At 39.5% G+C, this 20329-nt stretch overlaps 1 protein-coding gene across 5 annotated transcripts; it reads right to left on the bottom strand.

Moving 5' to 3' along the window:
* Positions 1–519: 519 nt before the first annotated feature.
* On the bottom strand, positions 520–19372 carry LOC133423834 (basic helix-loop-helix ARNT-like protein 2). 5 transcript variants are annotated; one of them, XM_061714144.1, is made up of 18 exons: positions 19211–19372; positions 14336–14377; positions 12082–12175; positions 11920–11958; positions 11798–11839; positions 11466–11623; positions 11303–11385; positions 11119–11211; positions 10480–10597; positions 10242–10382; positions 6841–7078; positions 5707–5808; positions 5375–5525; positions 5126–5181; positions 4953–5042; positions 4666–4744; positions 4424–4550; positions 520–1082 (listed from the first exon to the last, which is right to left on the bottom strand). In XM_061714144.1, the coding sequence occupies exons 1-18, from the start codon at positions 19272–19274 to the stop codon at positions 925–927; spliced, it is 1875 nt and encodes a 624-aa protein (XP_061570128.1). In that variant the 5' UTR covers positions 19275–19372; the 3' UTR covers positions 520–924. The 5 variants fall into 5 exon arrangements, with proteins under 5 accessions (XP_061570128.1, XP_061570127.1, XP_061570130.1 ...); XM_061714143.1 differs by having other exon boundaries at positions 4931–5042; positions 5702–5808; positions 19211–19369; XM_061714147.1 differs by having other exon boundaries at positions 898–1082; positions 5702–5808.
* Positions 19373–20329: the final 957 nt, after the last annotated feature.

The following is a 20329-nucleotide window of genomic DNA, read 5'->3' as shown; positions in this document are numbered from 1 at the left end:
GGGAAGAGGAAACTATAGTATAGTTAAGAATGGTTTTTGGGGCCTTAATCCTGGTACCGGTGTTAGCCGTTGTTATGCAAGGTTCTTTATAGTTACAGATACAATGAAAATACTACCATTTTACATTTCTAGAAATCAGTTAGTCTGTGATGGCGGATGAGGTGTTTGCAAAAACCCTCATCTTATACTTCCACGGTAACAATTTCAATCCAAATTCATTTGATCCCAAAAATGTTTAAATTCTTGCTTTTTTGAAGATGAGCTACAAGATCAGTCTTGTAGATCATAAAACTATTCAGCTTGAAGTTCACATCTTTTATTCTATTTGGAATGTAACTGAACCAGTAATTATCGCCGGAGGCACCTCTACATTGGCAACATGGGACGAATAACTTATCTTTTTTTTTCTTTAACTTTTACATGAAATGGATCCAGTGGGGTCTTCAGAAAACAGTAAAAAAAAACAACCCAATCAGACCACATAATAAAACAGTCACCGTGTACCCAGAGATCCAAATGTTTCTCTAGCAGCGCCGTACACGGCAGGAGTCTGTTTCTCCTCCACACTGAGGTCACTGAGGTCAGCAGACGTCCTTCTGCTGGGGAAAGTGTCGGCCGACGCCCCCTGGAGATGCTACAGTGTCAGTGAGGAAGACACAGGATCACCACAAGGTTCGGGGCCACTTCGACCTCACTTTCCTTCAAGCAAGAACCCAGGAACCAACATCACAGTCACAATTATTCCTATGAGCTTTCTTTTTTGACGTCCTCAAGTATGACATGTCGCGACCTTTGGCGCAGGTTGGTTGGGTTCCACCGTGCGAAACCAGACGAGCCTTGAGATCACACACAGCTGGACAGGCGGTGTCTCAGCGAATGGTAAAAAAAAACGGCACGTGAAAGGATGAGAGTCAGAGGCGCCCGCTAGAAAGGCCAGTGTAAGTCCTCGAAGTCCCCCGACTGACCCAGGTTTGCGTCCGTCTCCAGCAGGCTCATGATGACGGCCATGGCTGCCTCGTCGCTGCTGAAGCTGCTCAGCCCGGGGACAGCCAGGCTGTCCAGGTCCAGCTGCAACGCATCGCCTGGGGGAACACAAGACAAAGCTTCAGGAAGGATCCTCTCCTTCAGACATGCATACATGACTGTGTGGGATAATACTTTATTTTCTGTATTTATACAGAAAATTATTTATACGCCTAAGGTGCTTGAGTCCTGATTTGTTAACTGGTATTTAAGGTGCCAATTTGTAGAAAAGAACCCAACTTGTGGCACATTTATGACACACTCCCAATGCATGTGTCACTGTTCTGTATAATTATAGCAAACAAATATTACTGCTGTTCCCAGGGGACATGTATAACTTGTTATATTACAGTTTTACAAGATGTATCCATCTCAAAGGCAGTCTCAGATTTCAGTGTTAAGTTTTGTTTCTGTTCTATGAACAATGGGCACTTGTACATGTCATGAAGCTTAAAGGGGACCTATTATGGCATCTAATACCTATTTTAAACAGGCCTTGAATGTCTTAAAAACAAGCCTTTGATTGTTTTTGCTTAATAAATTAGAAATTCAGCCTCTGAGCCATGTCTTTATCTTCCCATTCTCTAACCTCATTATCTATGCGGGATTCTGAGTGGGCGGGGCTATGATAATGAGGCTCTGTGCTGATTGGCTGCCTGAATGACACGATACACCGCTACGAAAAAATGGCGGAAGCTCCGGCCGGCGGAGTTGTTGTTATTGTTGTTCCGGCCAGAGTTAGTTGTGGGCGTAGTTTCACGCATCGGAGGCCAACCTTTGTAAATCACATTTTCATTACGTTACGAAGGGAGCAGAATCTGAACGGCTCGTAGATCCACATCACACTGGACGGCTCATCCGGGCGGCTGTACAGACACTGCAGAATTTGGTTGCTTTTTGGCAGGCTGAGGGGAGACCACTTTATATATGTTAAAGCAAGAAAAAACGTGTTTTTCATAATATGTCCCCTTTAAATTAATAACAAAGATGGATGTTCAGGGCAGAAGTCCCCTGCCATGGACCAGAGACCTGTCCAGGGTGTTCCCCTGTTTTTCACCCGTAGTGAGATGGGAAAGGCTCCAGCAGACCCCCGTCAATGCATATTATACACTTTAGAATATACTGGGTTCACGCTGCAATAGTGACATGCTCAGTGAGTATTTCTCATGTTTGCTGCACATGAATCCAGAGCAGGCCTTTCTTCTCCTGAGCCTGATTATCAGCTTTGGCTCAGTACTTGCTTCATGTGACTTCTGAATGAACTCAGCCTTTACTGTTAGCTCTTCCAAGCCGTGACCTGCACGTTCCGGGGCTTCTTAGAAGAAAGGTAACGTTGGGATGGGGACTCTTTTTTTGTGCCACAGGCTGGATCTGCTGCCTGCTTATCACGCTGCCCCGGGACGGGGACTTTATAAGAGCTCTACATTAAAGTTGTGATGTTGTGACATCTGGTGGAATAAAATGGAGATTACAACATGGGGGGTGGTTATGATCATCGTGAAAGATCTGCCCTAGAGCCACGTGTGGCTCCTATTTGCTACTGTATTAATGTGGCAGAGGGCAAGAACAAGGACTCAGGATTGATGGATATAAACTGATCATTCTCAGCTAAATAAAAATGCAACTATTCTTTTTTAATGTGGATTAGTCCTAATTAAAATGTAGTTATGAATTATTTATGTTGTGAATTTTTCATATGTGCTAAAGGGGGTTTGCTAAAGGTTTCGCACCAGAACAAACTGCTGATGAGTTTACGTGTTGAGCCCTTGAGGCTCTTTGGATCAGCACATCCCAGAATAGTAATAGTCCCAGAGATGGAACGTGAGCAGAGCTGCTCTGTGGGTCGCTGACTATCTGTCAACCCTAGGTTTGTGCACATAGGGGGAGCCTCCCGTCTACGTGATGGTTGGTAATAAAGGTGTTTACAGCCCCAGATTTGTAGTTGAACTGTGGGTCACGCCGCCGGTAGCAGCTCTCTCATCACTCTAACTTGCTGGGGTGTGTCAGAGGGGGGCAGAAGATGGAGGGAAATACTGAACAGTTTTGCAGACCGGTCCTGCAAGAATCAGGGAGATGGTGGTTGAGTTTTAGGAGGATCTCTTACCAAGTACCCTCGCGTCATGGTCTCTAGGAGGCCGAAGTGGTAGAAAAGCACAGCCACTATTATTGTTTAACATCAACTGCAGTGCAAAAACTCAAAATCTTAACAAGAATATTTGTCATATTTCTAGTTAAAATGTCAAATTTTTAGTCAAATAAATCTCATTACACTTAAGACAAGACTCAAAAACTCAAAAAACAACTATTTTCACCTGTTTCAAGCAGATCCACCTGGAACTCATTACAAAGCACTTTAAAAATCAATTCACTAGTATCTTTTGGTCATTTTAAATCCCTGATCTTAAATCTTTTAAGCACTGTTTGTATCTATTTTAATTGATTTTATTGTTACATTATTTATTAATTGCAACTTCATATTTGTTTAATTGACTGTTCTTTTGTTGTTTTGTTTTTGTTTTTGGCTCGCCCTCAATGATTTTCGAGTTTAAATAAAGATATATATATATATTTTCACTTAAAATAAGTAGAAAAATCTGCCAGTGGAACAAGATTTTTTAGCTTGTAATGAGAAGATAAATCTTTGTTCCACTGGCAGATTTTTTGACTTATTTCAAGTGAAAATTTACTTGAAACAGGTGAAAATTGTCAAATAACAAGTTATTTTTCTGGTGATGAGTCTTGTTTTAAGTGTAATGAGAGTTTTTGATTAAAAATGAGACATTTTAACTAGAAATAAGACAAATATTCTTGTTAAGATTTTGAGGTTTTGCAGTGTGATCCTGCGTATGAGAGGGGTATCTGAAGAGGGTGGTGTCTCAGGGAGATCACATCTTTGATCACGTTAAATTAACTGTCTGATCTACCGGTCTGTGGCGGTGAGGCCAGTTGATTTTACTGTGGTCTGCTAGGTGAGGTGGATTGATGCTTCAAATGCCAATGGGATTAAATGGGATTTTAAATGGGATTAAAATTCATTTGTAAAACTACTATAATTATCAGAAAGAGCCTAGAGACATCTGCGTCAGAGAAGGGGAAAGTACTGAAGAATAAAACCTCTTGCCATCAGGGGCAATGGTGTTTAATGCTTTAGGCTACTAATTACTATATTGTTCATCTATCTACCTGTCTGTCTGATGGGGAAAAATAACTTTCAACAAAAGCAACTCATTATTCAGATGTCATAACAGATTTAGCCACATTGAGCGTTGTTTTCCTTTGTATTGGTTTTCAGTGACGTCACTGTCACGTGTTTCATGTCCCACGGCTCTAAAAACATGGGTGTGATCAGTAATTATAATGAGGTGCACGCAGAAACTGAAGATCATGCAGCAGACAGAACCTGAGGTTTCAGACGTTGCACTGCTGCCATCTGCTGCCATCCTGGAGTCGGCCTGGGACTGGGACTGGGACTGGGAACAGGACTGGGACTGGGACGAGTTGCCTGCTTCCTCTTCTCTACTGGAAGCCTGGAACAAGCCGTCACATATCAATTCAGAGGGGCTCGTGCTTCCATATTTCTCATGTTAGACGAGGATTCTGTCCACAGCTGGAGCAGGACAGTATCTTCATTTTGCAACTTACACTAGTGCTGGTCTGTGAAGATTTGTCTGGCACAAGATGAAAGGGACTTGAAGCTCCGCTTGATGGAGACGAGTTTGCCCTATCAACAACGGAAACAATACGGTTTTATTTTTATTGAACATATTCTTATAAATTCATCGTACCGTACATATTATCTCATCCGTCTTTTATATAACTGTTTATTTACCAATTGTACCATAATATTCAGGAAAAACGTTGCGTCTCATGTGATAATTTCCTTTTCCACACGAGTTCACGGATGTACCTGTAAGTGTCGATGAGCTCACTTGCGATTTGCGTCCCTATGCTGCCTGCATAGATCATCGTTCCCACCGCACTGGAAAGGCCAGGAATTTCTGGTATTTGCTTGGCGTCTTCTGTTGACACGTAAAGATACAGACAAAGGTCACAAATGACACAAATGTCAAACTGAGAGTGCCCTGCAGCAAGCGTTTCCTACCCTGAAGTAACTTTGAGCTGCCGGCCTCCTCCACGTATTGTGCTTGAGCAGCTCCCCTGCAGGTGAAAACAAAAATAGTGTTGCTTTATATAACTTTGAAGGCATCTTACAAAATCAACACATAATAAGGGATTTGGGGCTTTTAATAGATGTAAAAGCTTGAATTAATTTTTCAGTTGGAAAATGTGAACTAAAAGAAGGGATGAGCATCCTTCCTTCATTAAATCTTCATAAATGATCAATACTCACGAGAGGACTCTGTTCGAAGACACGATGAACTCGATTTCTTTGGTCCATGGATTTGTGAAACCAAACCACTGACTTTGGAGAGAAATATAGGAGCCGTATTTTGTTTTGAACCTGTAGGACTGCGTCTCGATCTTGTCTTTGCTTCGAAGAACTGCAGAGAGATCAGACATGACAGTCAACAGAATTACACGAGGAAGAAAACATTGACATTTGTTTTAATACATACTATGTGAAAAAAACAACATTTTATCAGCAAGACATTTGCATTTTCTAAGACTTGCTGTGTACATTTGTTTATCCTTGAAACACGGACATGTGCTCCATCACCTTGCCTGTGTTTCGCTGCTAGGTGCTGTAGGTCGTCCTGGTGAAAGTATTCATAACACGACGTGCCCAGAACTTCTTGCGGCAGATATCCTATAACCGTTGTTGCTCTAAAAAAAATGAAAGGAGGATGAAGTTCATTTATTTATTTTAGTTTTCTGTCTCTCACACCATCTCTCAGCATTTTGCCAGACACTGACAGCTTTTTAGATTTAAATCAAATTTAAATTTATATTTTTTATTTCAAACATAAGCACAAAAAATATATATAAAACAGCAGAACAATAAATCAATAAAATAAAACAGAACAATAATAATCACTAAATAATAAATGTTATATAAACAAAGTAGACGAGAATTAATAAACATAATAGCAAATGTGTCATGCTCGACAAACAGAATATATTCATATAGAAATCTGATTCAAATAGACAATGTAAAATATTTCTATAAAATAATAATGTGGTTCTTGAATTATTTTCAGACTTCTGAGCCCAAGACGATGTTTTATCTTTTTTTTATTTGTATATATTTGTTCATAAACTTCATTTCAATCGTTGATAAACTGTTGTTTTTGGCGTGTAACAGATTTTAAATTATTTTCTAATGTTGCAATAATGATCGTTAACTTTTCCTGGATTCTGCTTCACCTGCTTTAATCAACAGTGTCATATTTTTATTTTGCTATTTTGAATGTGGTTAAGTCATAAAATTGATCAAAAATGGATGTATATTAAAAAAAGAAAGGTAAGAAAGGGTTCACACTGCACTGCAAAGCAACCAAATCAGAGTAAACATCAGAATTGTCTATTTTTCATCTGAACTTCTTCTCATTTGCTGTTGCAGGTAAACTGATACACTGTACAGTACATGTGGGGTGTAATTACGTTCCAAAAAAAGGGAAGAGATTGTCATGTGATGCCACCAAGATGCACAGCTTCTTCTGAGAAACAACGGCAAAGACAGAAACAATTATCTCCACTGACAGGTGAACTGAAAAACTCATGCAGTCACACTCAGAGACCTCAGCACAACATGCCTCTGCCATTGCTTTCTCAGCAGAGCCGTGTTTTCAGGACAAATTCATGACCGAGGAAAGAGTCAATGATGTAGAAGGATGTAGTTAGAAACAGGAAACTCACTGCTGATCTACAAAAGTGAACTTGCCGTCGATTGCACACCGGGTGACAAACTCGGTGGCTTTGACGTTGACGTCTTTGGAAGGATCTTGGGAAGGGTGAGAGTGGAGGCGGCACATCATCACCAGGCAGTTTAGGCTGGAGCTTTCGAAGTCAGCGCTGTCGGTCTCGGGGTCCAGCTGGCTGCTCGGCCAGCTGCGCATGTAACCGGTGCAGTGGAGGGTACAGTATCTGTGACTATCTGCAGGCAGCAAAACAAGCACTTTATTAAAGGATCATTTATTAAAGCAGAGACACTGATTCTGGTTTATTTCATTAAATCAGTACTTTTGATCCCTTTACTAATGATGACTATCATTATCTACTAAAGAGAATCATGGAGTCATGTTTTTGTTGCAAAGTTAATAACGTTTTTTGCATTTTGATGATTTTCATTTTGTCCTTATAATTAACTTTAGACTTTATCAATGAACAAATGTGTTAACTGTGTATAATTCAATGCATAACATGTCCAAATCATATATCATCAAACACAGTCAAAAAGTTAGGATTAGAAGTGTGAGAGTTATCTTGTGGTGAGCCATCACGCATGTTTGTTTTAGAAAGACTGAGGACATGTTTGAAACTGCACACTACAGTGAATGATAAAAAATATGCACTGATTTTGACTGAATGGAAACTCCATACCAAGCAATTTCACAATCTGCAGAATATTTAAAAATACCTGGATCATGTACTACTTTAGGCTGAGGTCGCAACTTACCCGTCTAGCTTGCATGCTTTCATGCTACATCCCAAAATCCATCGAGGTCAGAGATACTACATACTCTGTACTTTTTATTATGTGTAGTACGAAGAACGTGGTTTAAAAAAAATATACATTCAAGTTGGCATGTCAACTGAACACTGAAAATCATTTTCCAGGTACTGTTAGGAATAAATGTATTTTAGCCTTTGCAGGAGGTGCAGAGAACTGGGAGACAGATTTAAAAAGGCCCAAACATCATTTGTGACTTGTGACCTGGCTCACAAAGCCTGTATGATACGGAGGTATCACCCACGTTTACGCAGTTTAGCTCATAATCACTTGAAGTAGTTCCTTTATCTCAAGCAAAGAGCGATAAAGAGGAGCCAGCCCAGACTGGCTACTTGAGTACAAGGCCAAACCTACGATGTTTGGAGCGAAAGAAGACGAATAGAGCTGAGTGATTGGGAGCAATCAAGGCTCCAATGAAGGGAGGGCTAAGTCTAAACCACGGTTCCTCCCATCAGTTTAGCCAATTATGTGGTAATCATTTATCTAAATATTTACATTTTTGTCAGTAGAAAACTACGATGCATATTCTTGATGTGGTCTTTTCTGGGATTTGGCTGCTGAACAAAAAACGGTGTGTAAACTTACTTTGAATCTCCAATAAGAAACTTTAATTGAGAGAAGTTTGTCTTTATTTCTAACCCAGTGTCTACTTTCTCACCCCAACGAGCATGCAGGTTTAAAATACCTAATAATACTTATATCTGTTGAATAAAGGTTGAAACAAATTGCAGATTCCAGTTTTTGTTGCATTTTAAGCAACTTCACAAAAGGCCTAGAGGATTTTTGTTTGTTCGGTGTGATTTAAAGAGGTAATTTTAAAGAGGATTTGTGGTAGGGATAAACTAAATAAAAAAAAATAAGTTAAATAAAATTTGTTCATCAAATTGATGGCCCACTCTTGACATTTCAAAAGGATCAACTTTTATTCCTAAAGTTAATATTACCTAAAGTGGAAAAGAAACCAGCAGAGGCTGACTGTGATGACAGAAGAGTAGGGAATGCATCCATCGAGATACTTATGAAATTAAATACAAAAACATATGGCTTTTTATACATTAATGTCATGATACTCAGAGATGTAAATTACGAACGTCATGAAACTACATCATAAATCATGCAAACTGTTCAAGTTCTAGTAAAAGGAAACTGATGCTGGCAGGTGAAGCTACAGATGCTGAAGTGCAGTTGCACAGGTTTGCCACTATGTGGCGCCTAACTCCTGCCTGTGCTGGAGCCTGGATCTTCGGAGTGAGAAGTTTGGCCCGTCTTCACACTTTGAAGTTATGTGGTGTGACAACACTGGCCTCCTGCCTGTGCAGGATATTGTGCAAACAACAGGACTATTTTTAACCGATAGGTCACTCCCTAAGCACTTTTTTACAAACTAAACAGTTGTGAAACAGCATCTTAAATCAGATTATAATTAGATTACTCCCACACGTCAACGGGGCATAAAACATCAACTGTGCAGGTCACGTTGCCTAGAAAGCATTTTAATCTTAATATTCGTCACGTTTGGATTGTCTACCATCCCCCTCGGCTGTCTGGGCTTCAGAACCCTGCAGTCTCAAGACTAAATCTGGCTGTGTACTCCAACTTCATCTAGAGTTTCTCCAGGGATCACATTCACACAGATGGGGATGAAAATAGGAGGCACGGTCTGCTGTTTCTTAGAAAATCACAGATAGTTTTAAAATATATTTCAGGCTGACTCTTGTGGCACCTTTTCGTGTAGTTAAGTATTCTCTTAATTTGAACGCACACAAGCAATGGTCGTGTGAACATGAAAAAACACACCACTTGTAGCAGCTGATGCTGATCATCATTCATTGAGTCGTGATTTAGAGGATCCCAGTCCTAATACACTGATACAAATATTGTGCTTGATCTATTTAAAAAAAATAAGTCAACTTTTTGGATGAGATTATTATGTAGATCAAGAAAGACTAGTCTTTGTATTAACTACTTAATTTTTTGTATGTAAATACATTTTGCAAGTACAGTCAACTTAATTGTGTTAAGTTTACTTTATTTATCAAAATTAAGTTGACTTTACTTGCAATGAATTTTGTACATACTAAAAATTAAGTAGTTTATACAAAGACTATTCTTTCTTTATCTACATAAAAATCTCATCCGAAAAAGTTGCCTTAATATTTTTAAAGTACAGTAGATCAAGAAAGATATATTTTACTGTGGTGTTCTACTCAAACAAATAAAGCATGTTTCATCTAAAAACTGTTCAATCTGCCCAATAGATTAAAATTGTTAAAGGAAAGGTAAATACAACAAGATCATTGCTTGTTGTTTGTGTGTAAATTAAAAGATTGCCTGGGATTACATAAATAATGTTTGCTAAGGAAAAAATGCACAAAGTCTTGTTTTTTGAGCAAATGCAGATTAAGTTCAAAACTAGATGTATTCATGTAAAGCAACAAACTTCATTTTTAATTGTTGATATCACAGATTTAAATATGTTACATTTACATGCGCTTAGATTTATTTTTTTCAGTGTAGGAAGCAGCATGCCCATCAGATGACTCGTTACCTGGACAGCACAGATATATACAGCACACTGTGGACTCACCTTTCTTTTTAGAGATGCTGGGCAGGGACTGCTTGCCTTCGTGTTTCCTCGAGTGTTTCATGCGACAGAAGAAGGACCGCCGGGCTCCGGTGGCCAACTGGGAGGTCCTTACAGGAGCCTCTGCATGGACCTGGACCCCAGCTGCACACAGAAACCTCTTGAGACTACAACTCACAGCACTCGTTTCCGGTTCCTTTACCTCTCCAGGTAATGAATATTGATCAGTCAGTGATCTTACTTGATGCATCGATGAGGCGCTGGCGAGGGAGCATCTCTGAAGAGGACAGTTGCTCTTTCACCTTGTTAATGTCTTTGGGGTGGATGAAGTCAAACAAGCTCTTACCAGCAAGCTCCACCTGGAATTACAACCACAAAAAACTTCTGTTGAAGCTTTTTTTTAGACGGCCACTAGTTTCTTTAATGAAAATGTATGTATGCACTGCAAAAACCCAAAATCTTAACAAGAATATTTGTCTTATTTCTAGTTAAAATGTCTCATTTTTAGTCAAAAAAAATTCACCTGTTAGAAAAATCTGCCAGTGGAACAAGATTTTTTTGCTTGTAATGAGAAGATAAATCTTGTCCCACTGGCAGATTTTTTTACTTATTTCAAGTGAAAATTTACTTGAAACAGGTGAAAATTGTCAATGCTGAACAGTAGTTGTTTTAAAAAATAGCAGAATAATGTTTTGTTTTTTTTTATGAATTTTTGGTGTTTTTTTTTTTTAGGCTTTTTCTACAGGCTTTTCACAATTTTTTTTACTTTTAAATTAGATGAATATTCATCTAATTTAAAAGGTGAATCGGCTAAAGGTGAATCAGCAAAAGACAACCCAATTTCCCCTCGTTGCTCCAAATCAGCGGTAATGAAACAGACCTGGCTGAAGTTGAGGATCTTGGAGACGGACTCGGAGATGAACAGGATCTTGGCCCGGTCACATCTTACCACTAACAGGAAACCATTTGCAGTCTGGTGAGCACATCATAGAAAGATTAAGCACCCGTGTGCATGTGTGTGTATAATCAAACCAGATGAGTGGGTGTTGCAGGCGTGCGTCTACCCTGAGCAGGAGTTGCCTCAGGTCGTCATAAGGCATGATAGAAGGCTTGCAGCTGGTGTCATTGAAGGGGCCGCTCGTCCCACCTGGAAACACACAAGTTTAAACTCAAAACAGAACTCTCATCACCCACACGTCTAACTGCAGGTGCTGCTTTAAGACCTACCTTTGAGGGATTTCAGGTATTGTACAGCTTTCCGTAACACAGTGAGCTTGTCCAGTTTCCGGGACATGGGCTGACAGGAGGGGATCATGGCGGACAGCTCGTCAATCAGATTGTTCATTTTGTCTCTTCGTCTCTTTTCAATCTGGCGGTGAGGCTCCCTGTAGGCACATTAAGTTAATTTCAACATTTCTAACAGTTATTGAGTTCCTGGGAAAAACAACATCAAATAAAATTAGATTATCTGTGGTCTGGTTTGTCCGGTTTGTCCATGTCAACACCCAGATACCAGGTTACAAGCACAGATAGCACAATAACTGATATAAAAACTTCACCTAAAGCATTTCATTTTGACTTGCTGATCCTCCCCTTCAGATCTGTAAATGAAAGGATTTAAATCAAACTTGATGCCAGTATCTCCCCCAGTGAAAACATAAAGCCCGGGGCTGAGCGGTACCTGTGGAAGTCGTCGTCCACATCCATGTCCAGGTCTTCCCTGAAAGATCAGATCAACACGTTGTATGTCACTGAATATGCCACACGGACTCCATGTGCACTATTCAGTAGCACATGTATTATAAAACACTCATCAAATGTGAACTGTACATGACTGCCTGACCTCTCTTCCACATCTCCCTTTCGTTTCCTTGGCAACTCAGCAGCTGGTGTGGAGCATCCTACGTGGCTCTGCCCCTCTTCCTCTGCAGCAATATCTGATGGAGGGATGTGAGATGATATAAACAGAGAAACAAAAAGCTTGAGCTCTTCAATAGAGACATTTTAGTATGTTCTATTTAATAAAAAAATAAAAATCCAACAGATATGAAGCATAAAAGCCTTCTTTTATTACCAAGATCAGAAGTTCAGATAAACCAAACTTGTCCTTCAACTTTGTCGCATCACAATTTCATTGATTACTAGTAGGATGTGCAGTAGTTCATTTTGAAAATGAGTTTTTTCAGTATAGTTTGAAGGTTCACCCAGGGTTACGCAGGTTTTCTCTGGTCTAAAACATACTTGTTAATTTGACGAAATACTCAGAAAACTGTCTCTTTGTGCTGTAATGACGTAGCGTCAGGTTCAGAGTGTACCTCACCTATCGCCGGCTCCAGCTCCCCAGAAACCCTGAAGAGTACTGAAACCAGTACGGAAAACTGATAGATGGCTTGATATTACGTTATTTTTGCATATCTGAAACTTTTTTAATGTCAAAGTCTGATTTTTTTGGTTTGTTTGTTATATATAGTGGGTGGTATTTATCACATAAGGCTGACAGCTCACTCAGGAATACTTACATTTAAAATCATGGAAAATCTGGTTGACAAAACACTCGCCTCTGTCTAATAATTCTAACAATAACTCCTCCGTCAGAGACAGAAACTACACAAGGATCAAAACCCGATGTCCTGACTCACTGCATTTCTGCAGTCATCTGTTTCTGGGCAAGTTGTCAGCAGAGCCTGAATCCTGCCGTTGCATGGCGCAACATCTCTGCGTGAGCTGACAGTTTATGAGGTTAGGCGGCACGTGAGGGAGAGGTTTTGGGCTGCTGTCTTGCCTAATGCTTGTGTAATGCTGTAATACTGACCTACTTCTCTCTCAGGACCGCATACTTTAAAATGAGATGTTCACTTGTGGGAAAAAAAAGAACTGCAGATAAAAGCAAAGGAAAGAAAAGGCTTTTCAAAGCTCCTGCCAACCAGGTCTGACCTGATTTTTCTTCTCGAGAGGATGAAAAGTAAACAGTAGAAAGATCAACCATGCTTTAAATGTGATAAATAACCCATATTATTTTCAAATGTTTCTTATTTAATACTACCAGTCAAAAACTTTCCACAATACTTTGAATTTTCAAGTTCTAAGTTTTGATTCTCAACTTTTGCTGAGGTGTGAATAAAACCTGATTCAGTATAAATGTCTGTCTGATATGTCAACCCACAAGAGAAGAACTTAACCAACGGTTGAGTGAATTTCAATGATATTTACAGTATTGTTTTTTTTCTAAAGCCCTCTGGTGGAGTTTAATGGGTCATCGCTGACGCAGTTGGGGAGTGTAGGAGTGTAGGAGTGAGCACTCGCCGGCTCTCCTTCCACCCACCACAGCTCTCCAGCACTGCTGCTGCACGGCTGCTGACTCCACATTAACACGTTTGGTCCTGTTTTCATTTTTTGTTTTGCCTTGTTTTCCCGGGAATTTCCCCCGAGCACCTACATAACCCCTGCCAGCTGACTGGTGCGGCATCGAGGAAGTGACTCTCTGCTTCAAGCTGTGCCCAGTGCAGGCACAGATGGTCAACACTCGGGTCACGAGGGGGCCAAGAGCACCGATCGTGACTGGAGCACTCATGAGAGGCCGAGTCTGCAGGGGAGCATGTGACTTACTGGAGGGCAGAAAACCACCCACGGTGGCAATGTGCTTTTCCTAGATGTAAAAAGGTGCATAACATGACCTGCATGACCTTCTTCATGTTGTTTAATCTCACGTGAATAACTTTGATGGTGGAAAATATATGCTGATTTGGACTGTGAGGAAAAAAGTATATATATACTGTATATATATCTTATCTACAGAGCTGATGAAAGCAAACATTTTACAGTAAATACTTTTATTTTTATTTATGCAATGCCAAAAAACAACAAAAAGACACTTTGAGGAAACAGAGACTAGCCCTAATACTACATTCAGTTATAACAGACACACACACACATGAACAGACTACAAAACCCACACAATGGTATTAATTTAAAAGTAAAGAGGGAGAATTACGTGTCCTAATAGGAAAAGTTACAGCTGGAGAATTGGGATTGTTTCAATAAGAGACATCATCACTGTACACAGAGTCAAATCAGAGAAAATGAGACTTTCCAATCACCTTCATCCATCATCCCTGGACTGGCCTGCCTGCAGTACTGACCTGTCATCAATAAAGAATGTGCGGAGAATTTAACATTAAAATGTGTTGCATTCCTGAAATGCACAAACTGATGCACAGTGTATACACAAATGAAATGAAGCGGGACGAAACAAAAGATATCTTGGGTTTATACTTTTATTTCAAATTATTCCAAATATCTCATTTACACTGAACAGTTTAGTTTACAATAACGTTTTGGAAGCGGTTTCAATCATTTTTTTGCAAATAGAAACATATAATCTCATTTGCGAATTGTAATTTTTCAAATTAGTCAAATAAGTTTTTATTTTATGTACAGTCTCCTTTCTTATATTTTTCATCTTAATTTACCCAGTAAAGGTCTGGAGGCTGATGCACACCTAAAAAAGACTTGGTGAAACAGGTGCGTAGGAGTAGGTAGGAGTGAATCAAGGAAAAAAAAAGGGGGTCTCCCGCACACTGTAAGGTCAAGTGCAAAAAACTTTAATAGGGTAAACAAAAAAGCAACGTTTCGGTCCACAGGACCTTTCTCAAGCAGAGAATCTCTGCTTGAGAAAGGTCCTGTGGACCGAAACGTTGCTTTTTTGTTTACCCTATTAAAGTTTTTTGCACTTGACCTTACAGTGTGCGGGAGACCCCCTTTTTTTTATCTTAATTTACCCAAACAGGTGTGCATATTTTCATCATCATTCTAATTTAGTTGTAACCTTTCATGTCTTGTGTTTTACATGACAGTACAACGTTTGGTTCTAACAGTTTGGTTCAGAGGATCCAGAGGTATTTGGACGATGATGCTCTGGAATCAGATTCTTTAGACAGATAACAGATAAACTTGTTTAAAGGTGATGGAAAAAGAGCAATACAAAAACAGGAAGGAAGAGCAAACCGCGTCATGAGTCAAGCATGGTGGAGGCAGTGTCATGGTGGAGCCATGTATGGCAGGTCAATAAACTAGCAGATTAATGAAGGTCTGGCAAAGTATCCCCAGGTGTGTAGGAGCCCCGGACCCGCCTTTGACTGCAAAGGGCTTTCATCCAAAAATGATGGGCATATTAACAATTATGTCAAGTTCTTTTGAGCCCCTGAGAATTGAAGTTTTTTGCTTCAAATGGCTTCAATTCCTGGCGGTAAATGCAACAGGTTTGTGAAACCTCTTAAAAACCACTGAGGTGGTGCAATAATTTTAAAAAGTCTGTCATTGTCGAAAGACTTCTGAACCTGAATGTAACTAGCTTCATCACGCTCCTAAAAGACACTTAAAGATCACTTTATTTCATTTTTCAGTCCTGCCATCCTGCCATACCTGTACATACTATACATTTTTTACTTACTTATAATATTTTTTTCTATTTTTATTTCTAATTGTTATTTTATTGCTCAGTGGTGCGGTTTTTACCAAATTCCTGTGTACATTGTACATTTGGTGAAATAAATAGATTTCTGATTCTGATTCTTATTTGGACAACTTTTACAAAACTCAGACAGTGATGATTTTATTCATAAAACAAATATGAGTAGAAAATGAACCTTCCACGTGTTAAATTGAGCTATTTCCACAGTTTAAACTGGAACGTCATTTTTGATGATGATCATCAACACATTTCAACACAATGCACGGGTTCATTGGGAGTCAGACTAGCTGAACCAGTGATTGTTCACCACTTTCAAAAGAGTCTGGTATCTACAACAGGATGTCATACATTATATAGTTTGAATGAGGCAGGAAGCGTTTCAGATAAAACAATAGTCACAGTTATTGATATCTTCATTTTAAAAAACTTCCTTTTAAACTAGCGACTTATCTCATCCTGCTCGTGCAGCCAGTCAGGACTCATGAACTGCAGAGCCTGGACTCACATTTCTGTTTTGCTGAAGGTGTACACTCAGCACTTCCTTTTGTTGATATTAAAGGCCACAGCAACGGGATTGTTAGTGCCCTACTTTCACATGGCCGCTGTGTACCTATGGATCAGAACTGCCACGTCACATTACTGAGACAATTTTTGTTCTTTTTGTTAACTTTAACTGCAAAACATAACTTTTTTCGGTGCTGCTGCCCTGCTGCCCGCTCTGGGGAACGTTTAAAAGCACCAGTGCTGGAGTTTTGGATGGATGTGGTGAAGTCGAGCATAAAATCCTGTAGTTACAGGACCGTGTGTTCTCAATTACTTCTGGCTGATTGGCCTACAGCAGAAGAAACTCCTGACCCCATGTATGAAAACCATAAAGAAGCTTTGGCGCGGGCCGTTATATCGTCACGTGTGTGTGGTTGACCAATGTGGGTTTTTCTGTGACTGATGTTGACTTTTAGAAATCAGACCGATGGTGCCGATTTTTATTTTTCGGCCAAAATATATTGGGCTGATTTTCTTCCCTGTCAAACTATTTTTTTTATTTGTAAGATTCCTTGTTCTTCCCCAGAAATTTAAGACAGTGTTTTTCTTCTTACAAAATTACTAGAAACATACTGGGTTCTGCTTGGCAGACCCAAAGGGAAACCCCATGGGTTTAACAACACAGAGCTGAGTACACTTGCCCACTAATTAACTAGATATTCTTAAACTTTGGTGAATGTCCATCATCAGAAATTATAATAATACATTATTTAATTAAAACAATAGCTAATGATTGGGCTGATTAACAAGTCTGCCTTTTAGTTTTAACATGGAATTATATACAAGTGAATCAAAAAGGCAGACATTTTAAATAAATAAATAAAAGAAAATACATTTAGTGGCAATAATAGCATTTGGGAACAAGAGATTACCCACAAATAAAACAACTTTCTTTAAATATACTGTATGATAAACAAACAAACAGTTTGTATTATTTAAGGGTTTCATTCGCTTCATTTGCAGAAAAAGCCCAGTATGTCGTGCAGTACAGTTTAACTGGATTAGTGGTGACAAAACTGAACTTTAAGTGTTTAAGACTTTCTTCTTCTTTTTTGGCCCCTGCATATGCTCAACCCTCTGACACATTGAGAGGTTGCCGTGAAAATGAGAAATAAACGCTTGTACACTGTTTTCATCCACTTTTTCACTTGTTCTTTTGCAAGAATTTGAATTTTAAACACTTTTGATAAAAGTTTGTAGTACATGTAATTGTGTTTTACAACATTTCATATGACTTAGAAGAGTTTACTGACATCAGGCGGGTTTATTGTCTGTAATAAAGGCCTCTTAACACAGGAGAGACTGGATCATTATGCATATGTAGATGTATACGAAAGACAAAGGGGAATAAACTGGATCATGTCTTCAGTGGATCGTGGTCCAGAATAAACTCGCTGATGATGTGTATGTTACTGGGTGTCATTTCTTTAACTGGCTACTTATGTTAAATACAGAGGTGGGTAGTAATGAGTTAAATTTACTCCGTTACATTTACTTGAGTAAGTTTTGGGAAATTTTGTACTTTTAGGAGTAGTTTAGAATCACTATACTTTTTACTTTTACTTGAGTAGATTTGTGAAGAAGAAACTGTTACTCTTACTCCGCTACATTAGGCTACGTTGAGCTTGTTACTTTTCTTTTATCCCTTTTATCCGCGTACGCGTTAAACTCATGACATCACTGGGTGATTCTTTGGGAAAAATGTTTGTTTTTGCATGTTTTGTCACATATACAGACTCAAACACACACACAGAGTTTCTATGAGTTCATGGGCTTGTTCTAGTTCTGCCTGGTTAAAAAAGAAAAGTACAAAGACTTGAAATTTTGTGCTACTTGTGCTTAATTAATTTTTTTATTCTGTTATTATTTTATTTATTTTATCATTTATTAAAGTACTTGAATTTACTTTAAGATTATTTTAATTTAAGCATTTTTTTTCTTTTTTATTAATGTTAATTTATTTTATTATTTTATTGATTTAATTTGCCTGAAGATGATTATTTTGTACTTTTGTCTGTTTGAATGGTTGTGTTAAAAAAATAAATCAGACGTTACTCAACAGTTACTCAGTACTTGAGTAGTTTTTTCACCAAGTACTTTTTTACTTTTACTCAAGTAATTATTTGATGACTACTTTTTACTTCTACTTGAGTCATATTATTCTGAAGTAACAGTACTTTTACTTGAGTACAAGTTTTGGCTACTCTACCCAGCTCTGGTTAAATATATAATATTAAGTGTGTTCAAACTTGACGACCTTTTTTCTCTTGCCTCAGCTGTGCAGGAGCGGCGCAGAGCGTGTGGCTCCCTCTGCTGGCCGCCGGCGGCATTGCTGCTCCACTGATCTACTGACCCACTTTTCAAGGGAAGCTGCACGAGAGGAATACGGAGCTCCTGCGGTCACGTGACCCGCTAAGCTCATCTAGTTTGGCAAATTACACTAAAATGCCGCATGAAAGTACGAACTTCAAAACTAATGACAACCGAAGACGCAGGAAAACGCATCTTCGTTGTTATAGTGATAAGTTTGAGGGACTGGAAAAAGGAAAATGAAAAAAAAAAAAAAGATAACAGACGGAGTTCCACCGGCACGCCCGGGCTGGAAGCGCGCCCCCGCCCCGCGGACACGAGCACGTAGTACGGAGAGATGAATGAACCGCAGACGCCGCTCAGGCGACCGGCATCTTCAAAACCCGAGTTAAATGTCCTCGACAAGACTGTTTTCAAACTACTGTAAAGTCGGAATTTTTAAGAGAAAGCGGTCACTCATGTTGTCAGCTCCAATTACTGTCACATAAAGTTTATATTAAACACAAATGATAGCCTAAAACCGCTCACTGTGTGAATAAAACTTTTAAAACAACTACTTAATGTCCTGCAAATGATGCAACAGATATTTTGATTAAATTTGACTAAATGATAAGAGCATTTCCATGGTGATGGAGCACCGGGCGCCTACCTGCCGGCGTGTCCGCTGTCCCGTCGGAGCCCCCGGCAGACATGCCCGCGGAGGGAGCGAGCATCAGCCCCGGCCGCAGCGGTGCAGCGTATGCGAGCCGGCCGGGGAGGAGGGAGCTTCATACACCCGGCTGTTGTATAAGTGACTTCATTTTTTTCTTCTCCCACCCTCCTCCTCACGTATCTTTTTTTTTTTTTTTTTTTTGTAAACCAAGAAGAGGGAGGGTGTGTGTGTGTGCGTGTGTGTGAGTATACAGTCGGGTGGGGTGAGGAGTACAGAAACGTGAGTGACCTATGTCCTATAGAGAACAAGGAAACGAGGATGAGTTCATCCTCGTCTCCTCCTCCGTCGCCCTTTTGGTTCATTCATGCGTCCGTGTTCCCTTGAACTCCAGAACAGCTGCAGGCCATTCATTCCTGTCTGTCCGTCACAACTCACCCTGCACAGGGGGAACGGACTATGTTAACAATTACAATTAAATAAATAACATGAAAAGGGATTGGTTGATTCACTATGGGGTACACTGATGGAATTAACGTATTATTGTTTGTTTTTTTGTTTGTTTTTTTTACGTATTATTGTTTTTAAATAGTAGCTATTTTCTTTTTTTCCTATACCAATAAAGAAATATCGTTCCTAGGTGTCATGCACGTTTTGGTGACCTGAATAAAAGCCCTCGGGCGCGTTACCGATCTGACTTTGCTACAAGCTTTCTTGCTTTCTTCCACCCAGAGAAGAAGGGAGGATGTCACACTCTGAATGTTTTTCTTGGTCTTCCAATATTGCTACATCAACACTATTTTAAATATATTTACATTCATGTAAGGATACAGCACTTTAAGGTTCACATTCCAAATAAAGGGAGCAGCGTATTTAAATATTTTTCCTTTCCTCATCTCATCTTGGTTTGGGCATGCAGTGGTGCGTAAACGTAAGGTTTGTGATAAATCCCCATGTTCCATGGTAGACTGAGTCCAGACTGAGTCCAGTCCATGTTCACATTGTGAAGAAGCCTGCACACAAATGGCATCAGCAAATTCCTCAACAGATAACGTGCACAAGTTTCACAGTAGTAAAACTGACCTTGAATCATCTTCAGCACTTGTTGCAGTCCATACA

This window comes from Cololabis saira, chromosome 23, assembly GCF_033807715.1.
Source record: "Cololabis saira isolate AMF1-May2022 chromosome 23, fColSai1.1, whole genome shotgun sequence".
In the NCBI taxonomy this organism is placed as follows: domain Eukaryota; kingdom Metazoa; phylum Chordata; class Actinopteri; order Beloniformes; family Belonidae; genus Cololabis; species Cololabis saira.
Note: the sequence above shows the minus strand (reverse complement) of the source record. Positions and strands in the feature narration are given on the sequence as shown.